The sequence below is a fragment of the Zonotrichia leucophrys genome, chromosome 19 (genome assembly GCF_028769735.1).
Source record: "Zonotrichia leucophrys gambelii isolate GWCS_2022_RI chromosome 19, RI_Zleu_2.0, whole genome shotgun sequence".
NCBI lineage: Eukaryota > Metazoa > Chordata > Aves > Passeriformes > Passerellidae > Zonotrichia > Zonotrichia leucophrys.
This window is the reverse complement of record NC_088188.1, coordinates 11,228,408-11,250,649: the sequence shown is the minus strand read 5'-3', so window position 1 is coordinate 11,250,649 and position 22,242 is coordinate 11,228,408. Positions and strand designations below refer to the sequence as shown.

General features: G+C 57.9%; 2 protein-coding genes across 7 annotated transcripts in view; one reads left to right on the top strand and one right to left on the bottom strand.

The window, feature by feature from the left end:
* RAP1GAP2 (RAP1 GTPase activating protein 2) overlaps positions 1-3,667 on the bottom strand; it is a 54,544-nt gene extending 50,877 nt beyond the window's left edge. For 3 of the 6 annotated variants that reach the window (XM_064728993.1, XM_064728994.1, XM_064728995.1), the window contains exon 1: positions 1,107-1,266. In XM_064728993.1, coding sequence (XP_064585063.1) covers positions 1,107-1,156 — 50 coding nt within the window. In that variant the 5' untranslated portion in view covers positions 1,157-1,266. Of the gene's footprint in view, positions 1-1,106; positions 1,267-1,591; positions 1,723-3,556; positions 3,575-3,602 lie in introns of those variants that run through there. The other 3 variants (XM_064728997.1, XM_064728998.1, XM_064728999.1) reach the window with 3 other exon arrangements.
* Positions 3,668-6,267: 2,600 nt separating this feature from the next.
* CCDC92B (coiled-coil domain containing 92B) lies at positions 6,268-21,033 on the top strand. Its single transcript, XM_064729116.1, has 4 exons — positions 6,268-6,409; positions 11,196-11,349; positions 13,369-13,416; positions 14,951-21,033. The coding sequence occupies exons 1-4, from the start codon at positions 6,365-6,367 to the stop codon at positions 15,610-15,612; spliced, it is 909 nt and encodes a 302-aa protein (XP_064585186.1). The 5' UTR covers positions 6,268-6,364; the 3' UTR covers positions 15,613-21,033.
* Positions 21,034-22,242: the final 1,209 nt, after the last annotated feature.

The following is a 22,242-nucleotide window of genomic DNA, read 5'->3' as shown; positions in this document are numbered from 1 at the left end:
GAGCTCCCCAGGTGCTGCCGCTGGGCTCTGTGACGTGCCTGAGCCCACCCTGCGGGTGCTGTGGAGCTGGGGCAGTGACAGTGCAGGAACTGCAGCTGAAGGACACCCAAAAGGCTCCCTGAGCATCCCCAGCACAGAGTGACCTGCCAATTTTCCAGTTAAAAGCAACCAAGCACGGTGCAATGCCAGTGCTCCCTGCAGCTCTGGGTTATGATAACCGTGCACAGAGCAGGGGCAGGAAAGCCAGGGCGTCCCTTGGGAAGTGAGGGTGAGGCAGTGGGGATGCAGAACAGCCAGGCCAGCAGCTGCTGTCACAGTTTGTTCAAGTGTGTGAGGGGAAAAAGTATCCTCGGCTGCAAGGAGCAGGGGAAAGGGAGGGAGAGAGGAAAAGAAAAAGCCTCAGTGGTTCCCACTCTTCCCTGGCTTGAGGGTCTCCCACCCACAGCTGGCACCCAGCACGGGCCTGGCTCTGCTCCCGCCCGGGGCCCGGCCCGGCGCTTCCATCAGCGTCCCCAGCCACAGCCTGGCATCGCCGCAGCGCCCTGCTCAAAAGTCACAAGCTTCGGACGTCACGAACTGCACAATTCAACATAAAAGAGCACAGACAAAGCTTGTTCTCAATGTCAGCCCGTCCCGGGTGCTCCGGGCACAGACGGTGCCCTGTTCCAGCCCCGTCCCCGCACGCCAGAGCCCGGAGCAGCCACGCGAGTCCCGGGGACTCCCCGGAACGAGGAGCGCTCGGCGCCCCGGCACGCTGCCGGCCCGCGCTGCCTGCTCAGCGGGCAGGGCCCTTTCCCGAGCGCACAAGTGTTCGGAACCGCCTCTCCTGCCTCTGCCAGCGATCCCCCTCCCTGCACTCCTTGTGTCCCCCGGATGGAGCAGGAGCCTCCCCGGGACTCCCGCTCCGGCCGGGACCCCCCGCGCCCCTCGGAGCGCCCCGCACGTCCCACACCCAGGGCGAGGTCCGTGTCCCCCCAGCCCGGGCTCTCCCCCTCTCCGGGCTGGGAGCATCCCCAGCCGAAGCCCAGAGCCCTCGCAAGCTGAGCCCCTCCGGTGCCCAGCTCGGCTCCCCGTTGCCGACGGAGCCCCGGGCCCGCCGCACTCACCAGCGCACCAGCTCCCAGCGCCGCTCCCCCGCCGCCTTGCCCGAGGCCATGCCGGGGGTCCCGCCGGGCGGGGCGAGCCCGCAGACCCCGCTCGGAGCGGCGGCGGCTCCTCAGCGGCGGCCCCGGGGCTGCGCCGGTTCCTGCGCTCCCGCCCCCTCCGGCGCCCGCGGGACCGGGGGGGCCTGGCCCGGGCAGGTGCGGGGGGGCCGCACCGCTGGCCCCGTTATGTAAAGCGTTATGCAACGCCCCCACCGGGGCGGCCCCGAGGGGGGCACAACGCCCCCGGTGCCTCCCTGCGGACCCCGGAGTCTCGCACCGGCCAGCTGGACCCCATCCAGGGCTCCAGGGAAATGAGCGTCTGCCAGCCGCTTAAACACTCAGAGCAAGTGGGGCTGAGCATCCCAAAGTGCCTCGGGAACAGCCACGGGGACAGAAACCCCAGGGCGGGCCCTGGCATCCCGGTGCCCCCCGAGCCCCCCACTCACCGATCCCGCACAGGTGCGCGGGGCGGGCGGGGCCGCACCTGCCCAGCCGGGGCTGGGCCCGCCCTGTTCCTGTCACGGTCCTTGCTCGCTGTAAGAGCACCCAGCCAACCCCCCCGGCAGCACCGGCAGGCCTGTTCGCCCATAAATTCAGAGTAAAACCTGCCCGAGCCGGAGCTCCCCCCCCCCAGAGCCCTGGGCACTGCAGCGGGCTCAGGGAGCAAACCACACCTGCAGTCAGGTGTTACTGCAAGCAAACCACACGGAAAGCTGCTTCCCAAAAGTGGTGTTCTGGCCCTAAACCCTCACTTTTCTGATCTTTGAGAACTTAATTTCACAGCCCAGCAAACCCAGGTGCTGCATCCATAAGCCAACAGCTTCATTTAAAGCAAATGGTGTTCAATACCGAAGCAAATTCCTGTTATTGGTAATTCTGAAGTCCTGCTGGTGCTGGGTGCAAACACATCTGAAGGGCATTGACGGTTCCCCACAGCTGGGGAGCAGAGGTTGCCCAGCCATGCCAGCTGGGGAGGCTGTGCCTTGCCTGGGCCACAGAGAAAGGGAGCTCAGATTCTCCTGCATCTGGGCAGTGGCCTGCCCTCCCCAGGGCTCTCATCTCCCACGAGCCATGGGCTGCAGGCTGGAGAGAACCACCTGCCCAGAGAGAACATGCCCAGGGGGGCAGCTGGGGATGCCCACGGCAGCCCAGCCTTGGCCTCCTGTGTGGGCCAGGAAATGGCTGGCACCCCACATCTGATGCACCACCATAACAATTTTTAAAGACCTGGGAGATTTAAAAATAAAAGCAACCTTCATTTGAAAAAAGTTTTTAAACAATGAGAAAAATTAAAAATTGGATCGTTCACATATCATATATGTATTAACAGAGGAACAAATTGCATTGCTCAGCTCAGGCAAATATCCTTACAAGTAGATATTTTCCAATCCCTGTGGAAATGTTAAGCTAATGTTAAATTTATTAAAATCCTCCAGCTTTTAGCCTTTAGACTTTAAGGAGCTTCTTATTAGGTTCTTCAAAGCAATTAGAAGGCACACATACACTACATTTCAATTAGATTGAAAAATAATATCTGAGGCAAAGTTAAACTCATTTATAAATTAAATGGCAAAATCCCCCTAATAATTGACTTGGGGGTGGCGGAGGAAAGCTCTGGTCCCACAGCACTCCCGTGGCCACCCTGGAAGGGCACAGCGTTCAGGCTCACTCCAGTGCACACGGGATGCAGCTCCCGTTGGGAATCAGCCAGCGCTGAAGGGACCCGGGCTGACCCAGCACAGGCCCTTGGCCACGTCCAGACCTGCCGGCAGAGGCTGCATCCCTCAGCTCCTCTGCAGGCCGGGAAGGACGGAGGGTGGCACAGGCAGCCCCCGGGGCCTGTCCCTGCCCGCTGACTGTGGCACGGAGCGAGACTTGGCACCTGTGAGGACAGAAGGAGGCCGTGGTGCCCAGCGCCCCTTCCCCCTGCAGGGCAGCATTGCCCAGCCCCGAGTGTGGGGTGTCCAGCGCTGCCACAGCGGGAACGCGGCCTGGGACAGCTCGAGCCAGGACACGGGCACACAGACACACACAGACACACACACACCTACAAACACACACGCATGTACACACACGCACATGTACACACACTCCTACACACACCCACAAACACACACTCATACACACACAAACACACACAGACACACACACACCTACAAACACACACGCATGTACACACACGCACATGTACACACATTCCTACACACACAAACACACACACAAACACATGCGCATACACACGCACATGTACACACACTCCTACACACACCCACAAACACACACAAACACACACACAAACACACGCGCATGCACACGCACACATGTACACACACTCTTACACACACACACCGACACACAGGTAAACAAACACACCCACCCACATGCATGCACATGCACACCCATAGACGCACGGGTGCTGCCTGTATCGGTGCTGGTGCCGGTGCCGCTTACCCTTACCGCAGCCGGTGCCGCTGTCCGCCGGGGCCGCTGCCGGTGCCGGTGCCGGTGCCGGTGCCACTAGAGGTCAGTGCCGGCTCGAGCAGCAGCAGCAGCGGCGGAGCCGAGCCCAGCCCCGCTCGGAAGAGCTGCCGCCCGCAGCCCCATCCGCAGTGCCCGCATCCCTCATCCCACGGCTCCGCATCCCGCACACTTCATCCCTACATCCTCACATCCTCACATTCCCCATCCTGCATCCCCACAATCGTGACCAGCTCGGAGCAGGGGAGAAGCCACGTTGCTGCAGCAGAACCCGGGGCTGGGGCACTCGGTGGGGCTCCCCACGTCTGCTGCCCCGGGGGTGCCCTGAGCAGGGGCTGCCAGCGCTCTCACATGGCAGTGAGACGTGTCCAAGCTGGGTATGACACGCAAGGAGCTCACTGCTGCTGCCCAGCAGCCTCTGGAGCTCAGTCACGCATCTGAGGCGGCAGCAGGGACCCCCAGTTCCTCCTGAACTGCTATCCCTGCCATATTTGCCTCACTGTGTTGGAACCTCAGACCTGTTTGAGCAGGAATTCCTGTCTCTGGGAGCAAGCAGAGAGTGGGGAAGAGATGCAGCATAACTGCAGTGCAGGACATCACGGCGGCTGGCAGCATCAGCAAAGGGACTGCCATGTCATGTCCTGCTCAAGAAAGCTGCCAGTGAAACCACTTAATTTTGGAGCTGGTGATGGGAAACATGAGCAGGCTGTGTGCAGCAGAGTGACCCCAAGTTGCCAGGTGATGGCTGTGGAGGCAGCCAACATTTCCTGCTCCATGCTGGTGCAGAGGATGCGCTGTGCTCTGCTGCTGTCCCCCTGGCAGGCTGCATCCCGAGAGATGACCTCATTCACACAGCAGCTCTCTGTCCCTGAGTGCCTGACCTTGACTCTTTGCAGGCTTGTCTTTTATCCAGTGGAAAATCAATGAAAATTGTACAAACCTTGTGAAATGTGATGCACTCAGACATTCCCCTCTCTCCTCCCCTCATCTCCCGTCTGTAGCTGACTGCTGCTTAAGTTAGCACACAAGTTAGGGGAAGACACAAGGAGACATTAAAAACACCCACACACCCCAAGCATGGCACACTGCCCTGAGAGGGACAATGACACCTTGGCAAGCGTTGACCTGAGGGTCACAGATGGGCGAGAGGGGCTCCACCTGAGACAGTGCTGCTCTGAACAAGAACGGCTGCACTCGCCCCCTTCACAGCACCTGTCACCCCTTAACAACTTCTTGTTTCAAGAACTCATTTTTCAGAGAACACAAGTTGAGAGGAGGCCCACAAAGGAGTTGGCATTGGGAGGCTCTGAAGTTCTCCATAGCATTGGCTGGGGCTACAAGCAGATCTGTCTGAATAACTTATTGCAAATTATCTTCCTGCGTGTACAGACATTTCAGAGCACACTGCTTATCTTTTCTCCTGATTCAATGATTTCTTTCTTTGTGTGAACTAAACTTAGTCTCCATAGATGAGCCCTATCACCAAGCCCAGCCTTTCTCAACTACCAGAAACAGCAGGCCAGGCTGGACCCCACCACCGCGCATGAGGTGAGGGCCCAGTCCTTGGCCGTTACTGCGCAGAGATGTCACAAACCCTCTGTATCACACCTGGAGCTGCAGGCCCAGGGCAGTCTATTGGCCACAGCACAGCCTCGCTGGATCTGTGCAGCACCAGCCCTCACCCAGAGCCTGGAAGCATTCAAGGGGAGGGAAGGATGTGGGATGGCAGAATGATACCACAGACCACAGTCTGTGAGCTCCCCTACAACTCCTCTGTGTGCTGGTTGTGCACTGGGATAAGCAGGATTGCAGCAGCTCTAACAGGAGACGGAGCCCAGTTCAGCATCAGAGCAGGAGCACGGCGCTCTCCAGGCACATTTGGGTTTAGGGAACGGGAATCAGCAGACTGTCAGCTGACGGGAGGACGCTACCATTTCGCTGTGCCGCCGTGCAGCGTGGAACAGGCCAGCGCATCCCCTCCCTGCCGGAGCACAGGCGCAAAGCATTGAGTCATCCTTCAATGCCAAGCCCCAGCTGGTCGGGGCACCACAAACAAAAGGCATGAAAAATCAGTAACCACTCGAGTAAACAAGTTTTTATCACCATCTCTCTGACCACAGCCCCGCTGGTTTGAAGGTTTCCCGGCTGTAGCCGGTGCCGGCCCGCATTTGAGTGGCGGTGAGCCCGCAGCCCCCGCAGGGACACACGGCCGCCGCCCTCCCCGCAGACACAGAGCCCCGCTCCGGCCGCCGGGGCTGCTCGGGGGTCCCCGCGCCCGGGGCTGAGCGTGCGGCGGCCGCGGGGCCCCGGGGCAGCCTCGGCCTGGGCTTCAGCACCGCGGACAGCGGCGGACAGCGGCGGGGAGCGGAGCCCGGCCGCACCGAGGGTCCCGGGGAGCGGCACCCCGAGACCCCCGAGGAGCGGGACCCGGCGGCAGCAAAGGGTCCAGGGGAGCGGCAGCGGGGCCCGAGGGTCCCGGGGAGCTGAGCCCCGCTTGGCCCAGGGTCCCGGGGAGCGGCACCCAGCCCGATGCGCTGCCCGGCCGCGGCCCGGCCCCGGGGCAGGGTCTGTGCCCGCCCGCCGCCGCCGCCTCGGCGGAGCTCCCCAGTTCCGGTCACGTTGCCGCCTGTTTACGGGCGGCGGGGCCGGGCCGGGCGAGGCGGGGCCGCCGCAGGCAGCGCGGGCAGCGCGGAGCCGGCGCGGCCCCGGCCCGGCCCGGCCCGGCCCCGGCCCCGCCGCCCATGACGCCCAGCGGGCGCCCCGTGGGGCCCCGCCGCTCCCCACAGGTAAGGCACCGGCCGCGGGCCGCGGGGCGGGCGGGCGCGGGGCGGGCGGCTCCCGGGGCTGCGGGCCGGCCCCGCACAAGTTCCCGCAGCCCCGCCGTGCCCGTTCGGGAAGTTGCCTCTCGCGGTGCGCGGCCCGCGGGCGCTGTGGCCGCCCCTGCCCGGCTGTGCCGCCGCCGCCGCTCGGTGCCGCCGCCCCCCCGAGCCCCCGGGCTCTGCCGCCCGCTGCGGAGCGCGGCGCCGGCACCGGCACCGGGCAAGGCCGCTGCCAGCCCCAGCCCCAGCGAACGCCGCGCCGCGGGGGCCCCCGCCGGGAGCAGGATCGGCCCGGAGCGGCGCTGAGGGCCCGGTTCCGCTGCCGGAGCAGAGCTGCATCCGTAGCGAATTCCCTCGGAGCCGGGAGGAGAAAGCACGGACTTGCCTTCAGCCTCCGCAGCCCCCTGACGAGCGTCACCGGGGCTTTTCCTCAGGCGGTTGTGCTCAGAGAATTGCAAGAAATAATAATTTATAATCACCATCTGTATTGATTTTATCTGTGAATAGATGCTGACAGATAATGAATAGCAAACAGCGCTCCGAGTGTAATTGTGCCTCTGCTGAGAACAGGGAAGGTTTCCCACTGACTTTTCCAAGGCCAGGATTTCACCTCTGGTTTCTATTCCTGGCATCGCCACTGCCTCTGTGACCTTCTGCAAGTTTCTGAGCTTCCTGCTTGCCTGATTTCCCTACATTTAAAGATACACTACCTTAGTGGCACTGCTGCAGTTTATATTATTTGAGCTGTAAATACCAAGCACTATGGATTTCTAGTGTGTGTCAGAGTTTATTCCTGTGTATGTTTCAATGTGATGGAGAAGAGGTTGCTGGCAGCCACAGCAGGACAAATTATCGACCTGTTCCTGCAAACCTCATGCCCCCTGACTCCCAGCTAATTTGCCATTTATGTGGAATAATAATCACAGATAAGGGCCAGACCACGGTGTGACCATGGTGTGTGTACAGAGGTACACAGATATGCAATACTGCATCTCCCTTTCAGATGTATCATTGGGATGGAGGGTTTTCCTTGGGTCAAAGCTTTGGGATTCTGATTTACATTGGACAGCAGACTTAAGCAGAGTTTTGCCCTGGAAGCAAACTCTCAATCAACCTGTCTGTGCAAAGGAAATCATCTCTTGGTAGACTTGCAACTGAATTGGTCATTGTAGCTGCTCCAAGAGGCTGCTTCAGTCATTTTGGTTTGTGAAATAAGAATTTGATAAATTGGGATGAAATTGTAAATCTCACTGGGGTTTTCCCCCAGCATTTGAAAGAAGCAGCTGAGATCAGGACTCCCAATATTCTTGTGCCAAATGTCATGGTTGCATAGTGAAAGGACAAGAAGTGTGGAAAAAAGCGTGGTTTAGAGGCAGGTGCGCAGGAAGGCCCAGCAGCTGAGACCATGCCCACGGTCACTCCCCGTGGGGAACTGGAGCGGGCTGAGCCCAGTGCCACCTCACAGGTCTGTGCTCAAAATCTTGGGGGATCGGCAAGGGAACCTTGTTCCTGGAAAGCTCTCGGTGGTGGAGCAAAGCTGTGGATGTCCAGTCCCCAAAGCAGGAGAGAACTGTTTAGCCAGAGCTCTGCACGGAGCAGGGGCCAGCTCAGGCTGTAGGTGTCACCTTTGAATAGGGGCAAGCCACTCTGCTCAGCTGACTGCTGCCTCCTTTGCTGCTGTGTGTGCACACGTACAACTCTCAAAAGCACAAGGGCACAGAGCATCCTTCAAGCTAAAGAGGACTACTATCACTTACTCTTGGCTTTTATTATGAATGACATTGTTTTCTACGGTTGTAACCTCATACATAACTCATCAAAATCACAGAGTGCAGTCACTGTGACAGTTTCCACCACCAGTTGTCTTGGCATCCTTAGAACTAGTCTGGAAAGGAGAAGTAACAGCTACAGCACAAGGGAGGGATCAGAGTGGGGCACCAACCGTGTCCCTGCTCACTGCAGTACACCCGTCCTGGGAGCCACACTCAGGGAGGGATCAGAGTGGGGCACCAACCGTGTCCCTACTCACTGCAGTACACCCGTCCTCCTCCCGGGAGCCTCATTCGCCCAGCTGGGGCAGCAGGAGCCGCTGGCAAGGACAGCCCCACTCACCATGCTTTGGCTCTCGTGCCTGTGGCGCAGGGTGAAGGTTCCAGCCATGGTTCACTGCACAGGCTTTTGGACATCACCATTGTGGGTGTTCTGAAGCCTCGGCACAGGGAGTTCTGGTGTTACCAGCTGGGAGCTGGTCACCCTGTAAGTGTTAAATCAGCCAGCAGCAGCAGCTAATCCTTATTAACTCCCAACACTGCCCAGGATGGAACTGTGTGAAATGACACAAGGTACACATCAAACTAAAGGCTCAGGATGCTGCTGCAATCCCACTTGCCTTCAGAAACTTGGAGGGAGGATACCAGCTGCTGAGAGTTTGGTGCTGAACTCCTTTGGGGTAAAAGGTGACACTGCCCCGGTGACGCAAATGCTCATCTACTGCCCTCGGGTACAGTTAGGGACAGTCCAACACTGATGTTACTGAAGCCTCAGGATGAGATTGCATCTTCCTTAACAGCTCTGGCTCTTGCATCATCACCTGTTAGGCACAGCTGTGGGACCTGCAGAGGGGACAACACGGCCCTCCCATGGGGCTGCAAATGGTGAACAGAAGCAGCCCCAGGTCCCTGGAATCTCTGGAGAGCTCCTCCCCTCACTGCTCTTGGGCAACAGCACGACTGTTTCCAGCTTTGTCCTCATTTCCAGTGAAGGCAGCTCCTGCCCTGCTTGCCTCTGTGTCCCACCCCTCCCTTGCTCCGTGCCCTCAGTACTGGTGGGAGGTTCGTGGCTAAACAAAACGAGGTGCTCGCTCCCTCACATGGGGCTTCAGATGTTCCTGTCACAAGCTGACAGCTGCTTCTCTAGAGAAAACATGAGTCATGTTGGACAGGCAAAGCTGATTCAAACCCACTAAGGATTTACCATTGCAATTCTGGAGACAGACTTCTCTTCCCGCATACACAGGTAAATTATGAAGGCTCTTTGCTTCCAAATCAGAGACAACAAACAGATCTCAAGTTCAGATTTTTTTCTTTGACTTTTTTTGCAGCTTGAAATCTATAAACTATTTTAAAGGAAAACATTTTCATTGGTTTAAAAAAAAAGAACAATTTCCTACTTAAGGGGAGAAGTGAAAGTTCAATGGAAAATTTGCAGCCATTTCTACTAAAGACATTTCTACTAGACAGAACAAAGTGCTTGAAAATAGCAGTATGTGTCCCCTGGGCTTTGGCCAACCTACTTTCTGATGTTTCCTGAGATGAGGAACACAACTCCCATCAAGAAGCTCAGCCCACCATGGCCAGGGCTGGCAGGAGGATGTACCCATGGTGTGGTTTGCATTCCTGGTCTCTGGCAGATGCCAGATAACTCCATAACTCTTGCACTGGCATCAGGACATACTGCCCTCCAAGGAGGATGGCCTGGCCAGCCCCAGCCCCCTGGCACAGCTGGGTTTGACACCTTCCATAAGGACAACTACAGGACAATGCACTTTGGATCATTTCTTTACTAGCAGGTTGTGTGCTCAGCTGTCCCCAGCCAGCCTGCACCCCACACCTCATCAAACACAGGAGACCTGACTGTCCCAAATCTACAGAGCCTCTAGCAGGAACAAAGCTTTGACCTTGGGGCACTGCCAAGACCACTTACTGAGGGATTGATCGTAAATGCATTCCGGGTGCAGGAATTGCAAAATGCCCTATGTGACCATGCCAGGGGTACTGGAACAGTGGGCCACAGTGCTCGCTTGGTTCTGCAGTGTCTGTAGAGAGAAAACTGGGAACAGTGCCCAGGGACAGGATGATGCACTCCATCCCTCAGGCTTGTGGCATATAGAATCATTTAGGTTGGAGAAACCTCTCAGGTCATTGAGTCCAGCCACTCTGCCAGGTTACCTTCATTTGCTGCAGCTTCCCTCCTTCTGGGCTGTGTGTAGATTCCACACACCACAAAATGGTATTTCCTGGGATAAAGGGCTCTTTCAGGGGCTATTTTTATCTCCCTGTGCAGCAGGACAGGTGGGCAGCTTTGGCAGCTGCTTTGCCACAGCCACTGATGATGTGGGGACGGACCCCCAGCGCAGCCCAGCCCAGCTTGGCTGCCTGGCACAGCCTGCCAGCAGCTCTTGTCTGCCAGGCAAATTACCAGGGAAGATGTTCCTGCTCCTGGAAGACAACGTGACTCTCCCAGCCATGCAGTGCTGATCGGGTTAGACACAGCATATTGTATTTTTCATGTGCTGGATCGCTCGCTGCAGTTGCTGCTGTGTAATGTGGGGCTTGTCAAGTGAGAGCCAAAATCGTCTCTGGTGCAACTCCCACCTGGGGACAACGAGCAGCAATCCTGTCCCAGATGCATCCTACTCAGTGATGAAGTATTTCCTAGGGCCAATTCAGAACAGACATGCATGCTGTGATGGCAGGGTTCATGCAGCAGGATTTCCTGCCTGTGCAGTCTCAGAGCGGGCAGGACAGGAGCCGGCCCCAGAGGCACTGCAATGCGAGAGGGCTGAGGCCGTTCCCTGCATCAGCTGAGCAGGGCTGCTTTGCCCAGAGCCACAGTGCCCCTGGAGAGGGTTGAGGAGAGGAGGCACCACCCTGCACCTCTGTGAGGGGCTCACACAGGGGCTCTGCCCCTACAAGGGCCCCGGGGCTGGGGCACTGCTGCACGTTTGATCACCAGCCATCTCCACTCCCTGCAGGCCTGGACTGTGAATTTGGTTGCGATGGAGACCGTGTCCCTGGAGCACCAGATCCAGAGCGTGCAGCGGCACATCGCTTTCCTGAAGAAGGAGCAGATGGAGCTGCTCCACGCCCTGCACCTGGAGATCCTGCGCCTGCAGAAGCACTGCTCAGGTGAGCGCTGCGGCCCCGGGGATGGGCGCTGAGAGCTCCCGGAGCTGCTCGGGCAGGGAGGCTCCTGCTGGCAGCCCGGGGTGCCCACAGACGGGCTCAGAGCAGGCTGCAGGGCGAGGCTCGGGGCCCTGCACAGCTGCAGCAGGGTCACAGTCCCCTGCAGCAGTGGTGGCTGCACAGCCTTCTGCCACCACTGGAACTCATTCCAGCTTGTGCTGCTGCTCTCATCAATAATTCAGCCATAGCTAATTACTCCTTGTCTTCCAGCCTCTCATTCTCCCAGGTTCCTGGGAAACAAAGAAACGTCTGCACTGATAAAATTGGCTATTTTTCCCTATCCTTTATGAGCTTTTGCTGTTCTGTTTCATTGTCTTAATGGTTTCATCTACAGCCTCTTCAGGCAGACAAAACAGTGGGGTTCTCCTGCCTAATTCAGACTTGGGGGGATCTGTCCCCACAGGCTGAAATGAGCCACTGCACGGTGATCTCCCCTTCCCAGTGTGACCCAAGGACAGCTGTACCTGACCAGAGGGGTCCTGTCCTCCTGGGTGAGCTGTGTCTTCTGCCAGGAGTGCCAGGCAACCCCTGGGCCGTTTGAAGGAGCCTTTCCTGACATTTGAGTGTCATTATCTGGGAGGCTGTTTGCAGGAGGAGAGTAGAGTCTTTAAGTCAGTTTTTCCTCAATGTGGCCCTGTGGAGCCTTGCCTGCTGCCCTGGCACTGTTGTTTGTGACTTTTCCACTGTCCCCTTGGTCTCTCTGAGGTACCCCTGTGGGAAAGGCTCTCCCTTCCCCAGAGGTGGTTCTCAGCTGCCCCTCAGGGGTCATGGGGATGGTACTGAAGCAGATCAGCACCAACCCCCTGGCTCCAGCACAGAAACTGGGACCCCAGGCTGTGCATCATCCCTGCACTTGCTCAGCAGAATGATGTCTTTGGAAACAGGCAACTGCTTTGGTTTTCATTTGAAATATATCTGAGACTCCAAACCTATTATTTTAGCTTCAGAAAAATAGCACAACAATGACCATTGATTCCCACTGGGGCAGTCAAGAGTGCTGAATGCTTTCCAGAAACTGCATTACGGTCTCAGGTACTTCTGCCTCCTCACTACAGATTTGTTTTCCAAGACAGACAGGCAGAGCAGCCTGAGACAAGCGTTCGGTTTCAGAAGGATGGCAGTGATGAGGATTAGAGTCAACACAAAAGCAGATTAAAAGAAAAATGTAGGGCAAAGATTAACCATTTGAACTCATTTTCAGGGGAAAAAATAGCCCCCAAACAGCTGAATGCTGCTGCTACCACTCTCTTCCTCTGCTCAGGGCTGTGAGTGGTTGGGTGGGCTGCGATAAATAATTCAAAAGGGACTGTCTGTAAGAGTGCAGGGTAAAGTGAACTGCAGAAGGTCCCTGAGCTGCACTTTGTGACCTGGTGCTGTAGCCTGGGGCTAGACAGTGAGCAGGCAAAGGGCAGCAGAGAGGAGGCAGCATGTTGGGGCTGGTCAGGGAGGTAGGCGCTGCAGCTCCTGAGATTTGGATGGTCCACGTTGCCCTGGAGCAGGGCCGCATCCTTCTGCAGGCACATCGTGCTGGGACGAGGCCATCCCTGCTTGCGTCACGTGCAGAGGCAGTGATCAGCCTGGAGCAGTAAATTATGAAATGCTTTGGGTGGCAGCTTACACTTTGGTCTATTTTCAATCCATTGCTCTGCTCTTTGTCCTGGTTTACAGTACTGAAAATGGTTCAGCAGCTCTTTCAGAAAAATGAAAGGCAGAGGAGTAGAGCATCCCGCAGACAATGTCTTGGCCATGAGGCTCCCTAATATCATATAAACTGCCAGAATTGCCTATTTTTAGCTCAGCCTGTGGCTGGTGCTCCAAGATGGCCACACTTCCACGAAGGCTGGGCAGAGATATCACTGCAGCCACAGTGATGTCCAGTGCCCCAAAGGGAGCAGAGGAAGACATGGGGAGCACAGAGCGGGTGGGATGCTCCTCCTCAGTCCTGCTGGATTTCTCTTCCAGAGCTCACCCATGACCTGGAAATGAAGGAGCTGGAGGCCCGCCAGCAAGGTAAGAGCACAGCTTTGGGCACCAGATGAGGGGGAGCAGCTGTGGGTGCAGGTGTGGCCGCGGCCAGAGGGGCCCATCGGGGCTGCAGGGGGCACAGGACCGTGCCGGGGGGCAGCGGGCTGAGGGCAGCGCTGGAAGCAGCGTGCACAGCCTGCGGGTGCTGCCCGGAGCCCCGCGGCCGGCAGGGGCTGCTCTGGGAGCAGCCTGGCTCCTCTCCCTTCTCTGCCCACAGATGAAACAGAAGCTCCTCCCTGGCGCTGCCTGGGCACAGTGCCTGGCACCGAGCCCCAGCTGTGCTCTGTCCTCAGTGCCAGGGCAGCGGGTCCCAGGGTGGGTGCAGGCTGCTCTCACTGGGGCCAGCGGGATCCCTGGCACCCTCACGCAGTGTCAGGGCTGGCTCCATGGCAATTCCACACTGCCAGCCCTCCCATGGGGTCCCTCCTCTGCACCTGAGGGCTTTGCTGGCAGAGGGCCTGGTGCCCAGCCCACCGGGTGCCATCACCATCCACAATGCAGCGAGTCTCATCCCTGGTGCCTGCCCATCCTTCAGCCTTTCAGAGCTGCACAATCACTTTGCCACATTTATGGGGCAGCACCTCATTTACGATGCCATCAAATGATTGCTCTTCTAGTGCCGTTCATGCAATAATTACCGCCTGCAACTGCCTCCCTAAGACCTCATTACAAAGCTGCAGAAACACTGAGGAGCTGAGGCTGTAAGTGGCTGCCAATCACATCATAAAAAGCAGATTATTGCAGAGGATGGGAGCAGGCCTGGGCAGGCCTGGGAGCGTGGGCAGGTGCCAGCCTGCACCCTGCCAAGGGCTGGGTGCTGGAGCAGGCAGCCAGGGCTGGGGTCAGGAGTCCTCAGCCCTCTTTCTGCCCACTGGGCTTGGCTCCAGAGCCCCAAGCTGCAAATTCCCCAAGCTACCAATTCCCCAAGCCGCCTGGCCATCCTGCCCCAGGACAGCATTCCCCAGAAGTCCCTCCCGTCCCAGGATGGAGGCTCCTTCCCTGCTGAGCATGGCCCAATTCCTCTGTAATAGTGGATTAGCATCTCCATCCTGACTAACCAGGCTCTGGAATCCCAGGGCTTGAGGCCAAAAGTCCTCCAAAGTTGGGCTGATGGTTTCCCTGCACCTTTTCTCTTCCAGCCCGTGTGCTCCCCCACACCCTCTGCACACATTCAAAGTCACTTTTAGGGTGAAAAGCTACTTACCTAGGGAAATTTTAAAATTGCAGCAAGGTAGAGGCAGCAGGTTCCATGGCAACAACATCCTCCACTGAAACTGCCTTTGCTGTCACCCCGCATTTGGGTGTTACACATGCCGGGGTTGCTGTGCCTGTGCTGGCAGTGAGCCCGTGCTCGGGCAGCTCAGGGGGTTTTTTCCCGACTTTAAGAAGCACCCAAGCAGCCTCAGTGGCACTGCTGGGACACGCTGGCACCACGGAGCGGTCAGCAGGCGCGTCCCGCCAGGAGCAGCGCGGCTGAGCCCCGCTCCCCGTCCTGACCCCTCTGTGCCCTGACCCACAGATGTCCTGGACCGCGAGCTGGAGGAGAAGTGCCGGGCGATGGAGGCGCAGCTGCAGGAGAAGGAGAAGGACAACCTGGAGCTGCGCAAGGAGCTGCAGCACAAGGAGACGCTGGTGGCCGCGCTGCGCTCCAGCCTCCGCAGCAAGGAGCGCCGGTTCCTGGAGGAGCTGAAGCGCCGGAGCCACCGCGTCACCATCCTCGACACGGAGCTGCAGAAGCAGACGGAGGCGGCCGCCTACCTCTCGCTGCAGCTGCACGCCACGGCCCAGCGGCTGCCGGGCCCCCGGGCGGGCGGGCGGCCGCCCCCCGAGCAGGCCCCGGCCGAGCCCCGGCCCCGCCGCCGCGGCCACAGAGCGCCCGCCCGGCGCCCGCCCGGGGACGGCGCCCGGCCCCGGGACCCGGCGCAGGAGGAGCACGACGCCATGCCCGACCCGGCGCTGTTCCTGTACGCGCCGCGGCCGCACGGCCCGCAGCGCCCGCCGCCGCCAACGGAGCCCCCGGCCTCGCCCCGCAACCCGGCCGGCGCCGCCGCGGCCTCCCGGGGCCAGCGGCCTCCCCGGCAGGAGCCGGCGGCTAGGGCCAGGTCGGCCAAGGGCGAGCCCAGCAAGAGGCAGGGCTCTGGTGCCCACGGTGCCCACGGCGCTCCCCGGGCCCAGGAGTAGCGGCGAGGGCACGGCGCGGCCCCGAACGGCCTGAGCCCGGCGGCACCGGGCGGCGCCGGCCGAGGCTCCTTCCCCATCCCCGGTGGAGAGGAAGGGGCGGCCGAAAGCGGAGCCCTGCACGCACCTACCCGCCGGCAGCCAGGGAGGGTCCCCGAAAGGTCTGAGCCGGGGATGTCACCGGCGATGCCGCGGCACAGGGGAGCGTCCAGCACCCGGGCTGCGAGGGGGACACGTCCGAGCGCCTGTCCGGAGCTTGCGAGGGAAAAGGAAAGAGAGAAAGAAGAGGAAGCGTTTTTGAAATGAGATTTTCCTGCTGCCCTCAGAGTGGGCGCCAGGATGGTTTCCCTGGCCCGGGTGCTGGGAGCGGGCACAGCCGCAGCAGCAGCAGGCCGTGCAGCACACGGCCCGGCGCGGTGTGAGCCCAGCCCGGCCATCGTGGCACCGGGCACAGCACCAGCAGGGCTCTCCAGAGCGCAGGTAGCCGGACGAGGTGGATCCCCTGGGTGACGGAGGGAAGCCCTTCCACAGGGACAGCGCTGCTGTGCTGGCCAGCCCTGTCCCACACTCCCCGTGCAGCAGTTTGGCTGTCTCCAACACGGATTCCCCTCATCGCGGTCGCACGCAGGACTCGGACAAGGCAGCCGGACAAGTGCCGGGATTGTCCGTCCTGCTGGACACCCCGTGGCTCCTCGGCCCTGCAGCCGGGCTCCACGTGCTGCTGGAGCAGGGCTGCACCCCGTGCTCCCCTCGGCACCAGCACTGTGGTTCTCAGTCTCATCCGCAGCCAGGTCTGGGCTCGCTGCTGAGGGCTGAGCAGCGCCCGGTCCTCCCGCCCGTCCTTCCCAGCACAGCGGCCATACCCAGCTGCCTTCGCCCCGCCGGGGCAGCCTTGCCCAATTTCCACCCAACTGTCAGCTTTACAATCTCTCCCTGGGTGTTGTGAAACACCGTTGTAGGGGAGGGCTCTGCTGGCCGGGCAGGGCGAAGGTCACTCTGCTGCGGTGCTGCCGGACCCTGCTGCCCAGGGTAGCTCCAGGGGCAGGTTTCACACTGGCGTGTGGCTGCCAGCCTGGCTGGCCGGCCGGGAGCGGCCCTGCCTGCAGCCAGCGGCCTGCCGGCCCGTGGGCAGCAGCCTCCCGCAGGACCTCCCTGCCCCCGCGGCTGCTGTGGGCACGAGGGAGCTGCAGGGTGACATCCGACCCCATTTCCTTCCAATTCAGTTTGAAACCTCTTGAAAGACATCACCCTCATAGACTAGCGAGGCTTGGCCTGCCCGCACTCACCCTCAGTGTGCCCGTGCAGTCAGAGCTGTCTATTTTTGTAGTCCAATATTTATATACTCTATTAAAATGCTTTATGAGATTGACAGTAGCAGTCGCCAACCAGCTCTTTAGTAAAAACAAACTCCAAAGCGTATGAGCTGCACTAGCAGGGCAAAAATTAGTGGCTTTTGTACCTTTTCTTTGGCTGTCATGTGACTAGTCAGGCTTTGGAGGGCACGACCTGAGGGTTGCGACTCCCCAGCTGCTCCCATGGTCCCGAACACAGCCCTGGGCTCTGGGTTTGGGAAAGAGCCCAGCAAAGCCACGCTGGGCAGGGCTTCCCTCACAGTGCCCAGGCAGCAGCCAGGCCGAGGTGTGCAGCTCCTGGGGCACGGAAGCTCCAGCGGGAAATGTTTGCAGCCCGTGAGGTGCCTGGAGGTGCTGCCTGGGCGATGCAGAGCCCCAGGAGCCCCCAGCTCTCCTCGCAGGCCGCAGCAGCCGCGGGAGGCTGCAGGAGCCCGGCAGGGCCCTCACAGGCCGTCCCTGCAGAGCTCCCCGTGCCCAGGCCGCCCGCACAGCTGGGGCAGGTGCAGGGCAGCGCGGGGGCTCTGGTAACGCCCTGCTGGGCGCTGAGGAGCAATTACTCGAGGGAGAAAGCCCTGTGCTCCCCGGCAAGGCTGCAGAGTGCATCCTGCTGTTTCCCTCTGCACAGTGACCCAGGCAGGCTCTGCCAGGCCCCGCTCCGGGTGAGCTGGCTGTGCTGGGGCCCTGCCGTCACCCACCCTCGGGGGCACGGAGGGCAGGTCTGTGAGGGGAGCAGCCCCAGGGCTCCAGCGGCACAGTTCTGGGAGTGTTGTCCCCGTATTGGCCTCTGGAAATCGCTGTTTCTCTCAGGTTCTGAGAGGTTCTACTGCAGATTTGTCTCCCCTGTCCTGCGGTGAAAGAGGCGATGCCTGTCCCTGTGTGCTCGGCTGTTGCTGCAGCTGGGGTGTGCACAGCTCCTTCCCGTCCTTCCTAGACAATCCTGATAGACACACCTATATGTTGCATCCTTATTACAAACTTCTTCATGAGATCATGGTGTTTATGAGTGAGCATTGAAGAGGGAGAAGTATGATCCTTCTCCTATGTAAATACCTTCTTAGCAATCATCATCCGTAGTGCCTAGTATGTAAATGAAGCAGCCCCATCTGAGCTGCAGGGCCTTTCCTCTCCAGCAGTAATTAGCAGCTTGCTCAAGGATTGATCTCATTGCAGTGCCCCATGCCGGTTCCTGCCCAGCGGGGCGGGTCTGCAGCCCCTCGGGCGGGCAGGCAGGGGGGTTCCCCAAGGGAGGGAGAGCCAGCACCCTGCGCCCCCCTTCATGCCAATGTTATGTGCTCGGAGACGAGTCGTCAGGGTGAGCCCTGCACTTTTCCTTGGGCACATTTGCCTTGGAGCAGGAAGGATCAGCTCTTGCGTGCTGTACCTGCTTCAGTCACTGCTGCTTTTCTTAGGGGGGAGGGAAGCTCTAGAGATACTATATATACACTTATATATATATATATATATATATATACACACATACATGCACTTGTTTTGAAGGGAAAACACTGTATGATTGTAATAGAAATAATGTTGAGATAAATTATTAATAATGTTGAGATAAATTATTTTAATCTTTGTATTTATATAAAATGATCAAAGAGATCAAAATGATCAAAAAAAATCAAAAAGACAGTATTCCTATTTTTTACTGAGAAGGCAGCTGGAGCCACCAGGAGCCTGAGAGCCCCTGGGGCCCAGGCAGGGCCTGCCCTCCCCTCCTGGAGTGGGGGGCTCTCGTAGCCTCCCCCCTTAGCCTGTAAGTGTCACAGGGATCTGCAGGTGCATCAGTCAGTGCTCTGCACTCCTCGGGAGTCCAAAGGGCGCGCACAGCTCCGGCCTGCGCCGCGCTCCTGGAAGCACAGACTGAGGAGCACAGCGACGGAACGGGCAGGGCTTGGGGCTGTAAAGCTTAATGATTACACTGGAAATGGAAGCATAGCAATAACGCTCGGTTGTTGAACGTCCTGTGTGTGTGAACCACCACGTGCTGAGAGCTGTCTACAGACCAACAGCCGGGCTCCTCTCCTCTGCACCCCCTTCCGCTCTGCAGCTCTGCAGAGGCTTATGGATTTGATGTGTTGGTTTGCTAATATCTCTTTTCCTTATTATTATTATCATCATTATTTTTCGTAATGCTATCTTCTGAGATAGGGATGTCTGAAATGCACCTTGCAGCAGGTGTGAGGTGAGCAGTGGATGGGGGAAGATGCACCCGCTGCACTTGCTGTGGCAGAGCCAGTCCTGCAATGGGGTGCACGCTTCCCTGGACTTATTTAACCCTGGCAGATTAGTCAGGAAGTTCTTCTTCTTGACCCTGTTAACTAAAAAGCCATATTTTCTGAATGTGTTTGCTGGGGCTAATCTAAGCACTCCCAGCCGTGTCCTTCCCATCCCCACTAGGCTCCCAGCCTTCCCACTGCTTCATGGCTCTGTGCTGAGACAGTCTGACCTGGGCCAGGCCCAGGAAAGGAAGCTTTCTGTGAATTGCCTTATGGCAGGCCAAGCCAGGTTCATGCCCAGCTGATGGGTGCTCTGGAGGGACTGAGGGGTGCTCTTTGCTCAGTGCCCAGGAGAGATGGCAGTGGCACAGCAAGAAACATCTTGCCTGAAGTGGCTGGAGCCAGCAGTGGGAAGGGATTGCTCTGCTTTTCCCAAGTTCTCCTCAAGCTCTGCACACTAGGAAGGTAAATCAGCAGCACAACAAGGGACTTTCATTGTTGGGGGTTAGGTGAACCTTTCAGAGTCCTTGTGTCCAGCCTGGTGAACTGGCTCCTGCGCCCCAATGAAGCCACACCAGCCTGCCTTTCCCAGAGCAGCAGCCCTCGTGTCCCAGCAGCCCTGCTGAGCCAGTCTAGCTGTAGTGACGCCGCAGCCGCCTCGCTGCACGCCTGTTCTTGTCACCCTCTTGCACTGCCAGCGCCTGGCTGCCAGCAGCACGGCAGAGAACTCCCTTACGCCTCTGGGTTGCCTCATGCAGGCATCTGAGATCTGTGGATAAGATCAGCAGTGCCTGCTGGGTGAGCAGGAGGAGCCCAGCAGCTGTGGAGGAGAACCAGACACCACGGCCAGTTAAAGCACAAGGATCAAAGCAGCATCAGAGCTGCCCTTTGCTCCCCAGGGCCCCATTTCTGCCTCTGTGTCCTCCTGGCCAGCTCTGGCCGGCAGGACACTGCAGTCCCAGCCCCATGGCAGGACACGGAGGGTGGCACTCGGTACTGCCACCACATCTGATCCCTTCGTGTCACCCTCCCTCTCCTCGCACCTTCGGGCAGGAACAGGGGGTGAAGCTGCCAGGGTGTGTGAGAGATGCACCCAACCCACACCCAAACGGTGCCTGGTCCTCCCTGGCCAGGGTGTGGTTATGCCTCCTGGCTCTTCCCAATAGATTTCAGTCATCTTGCAGCTTCCAAGAAAGCTCCCCTTTCCTGTTGTTGCAATTATCGCAGGAATTAGACTACCAGGCCCTGGGAATGCCCCAAATCTTTGCATGTCTCAAGCAGCAGAGGCTGTGGGCACAGCCCTGAGCTGCACCCCCTCGGCCCACAAGGACGAGCCCTGTCTGTGTGTTTCAAGGTCACTGTCACCCCGGTGGGGTGGGGACGTCACCTCTGCCTGGCCAGAGCTGTGCTGGGACCCCTGGGAGGGCTCAGGCAGAGAGATGGGGAGAACAGCACTTCTGGTCTCAGCTCCCCTGGTCCCAGAGCAGCTGTGGTTTCGTTGCAGCAAAAATATTGTCCTTGGCTGAGTCTGTGGAGCTCAGTGAGAACAATAAACGCCTGTGCCTCGTGCTGGGGAGCGCCGCCGCAGAGGGACAGATGCCAAAGGTTTGACACTGCTCTGCTTCATTTGAATGTTCATTTTGCTACATGCCACCATTTTTGCCAGGATGATATTCTTGTCAACTTTGCTTTTTAACCAAATGCTTTTCAGAATGTGTTAACACCCAGAGACTAGAGAATGGAGTTGTACTTTAGAAGTTGTTGTAATATGCCTTTTTCTTAATAAAGAGACTGAAATCTGCAGGGTGGTGCTGTCCTACCCCAGAATGCAGGACCTCCAGCACAAAACAGAAGCATCTCTGTCTCTGTCCCAGGACTGGCTCCTACCTCACCCCCCCAGAGCTCTTCCACAGCTCTGGGGAGTGCTCAGAGGGACACCCCAGTTCTTGCAGGGGCCCTGCAGATAGATGGGGGGATCATTATCAGAATCTGAGTGCCAGGCCAAGGAGGAATGAATGGCTTCCCACTGCCAGAGGGCAGGGTTACATGGGGTATTGGGAAGGAATTTTTCCTTGTCAGGCTGGGGTGGGCCTGGCACAGGCTGGCCAGAGAAACTGTGGCTGTCCCATTCTTGGAAGTGTTCAAGGCCAGACTGGACAGTGACACAGAGAAATGGGAAATAAATTCTCCAATCAGTTTGTTTGGTTAGAAAGTTGACATTATTCAGTGCTGGTCATGTGGGGGATTGTTCCACCTAACATGTATGGCAATCAAAACTTTTGACAATTTATACATTTTAGCAAACAAAGTAATTAGTGTGCATTGGCTACAAATTACGTAGTTCTCTTATTAATTAGTATTCTCTATTGGTTAATGATTCCCCGTTTCCCATGCGGATTGTCTTTCTCCTCCTTTGGGTTGGTTGATTTCTAGCATCAGTGGTCTGTGAGTTGATGGCCACAGCCCCCCCCACCAGAATTACCTTCTACGCATTTGGAGCTGATTTCAGCACAATCACTGAGTCTGTTTTATTAGTAGTTCCTTATCTTGGGGAGTCCAGCCAAACGTCCTTGTGGCCCATAAATTCTGCACTCTTTGTGTCCATTATTAACGGTAACATCCTTCCTCTCAAGCTATGTTAACTGCCTCCCCCAGGTCTTAGATCACTGAATCATGTCAAGCCCTAAACTTTGCTTTTCTAACACATGGACATCACTTGCAGCTTGCTTGTTAGCTAGTATGTGTTTCATGGATTAAATATAAATATCCTTTCCTGTTGGTTAGGCTTGAAAGTGACAAAGATCAAACGTTAAAGAACATTCTTTTTTTTGTTTGGTTGGAATTTTTGTTTTGTGTTAGTTGTGATTTTTGTTGGTTTTGTTGTTTTTGTTTGTTTTGTTTTTTGTTTGTTTTGTTTTTTTACCTATCACCAACCATTATTTGTTACAATTAAAGATTTTCCCAACATTTCCATCCACGGCTGCAGACTCCTGTTTAAAGGAATACAACCTGTTGGGTACTGCGGGGCTCGGAGCCGCCTGCACTGTGGGAAGGTGTCCGTG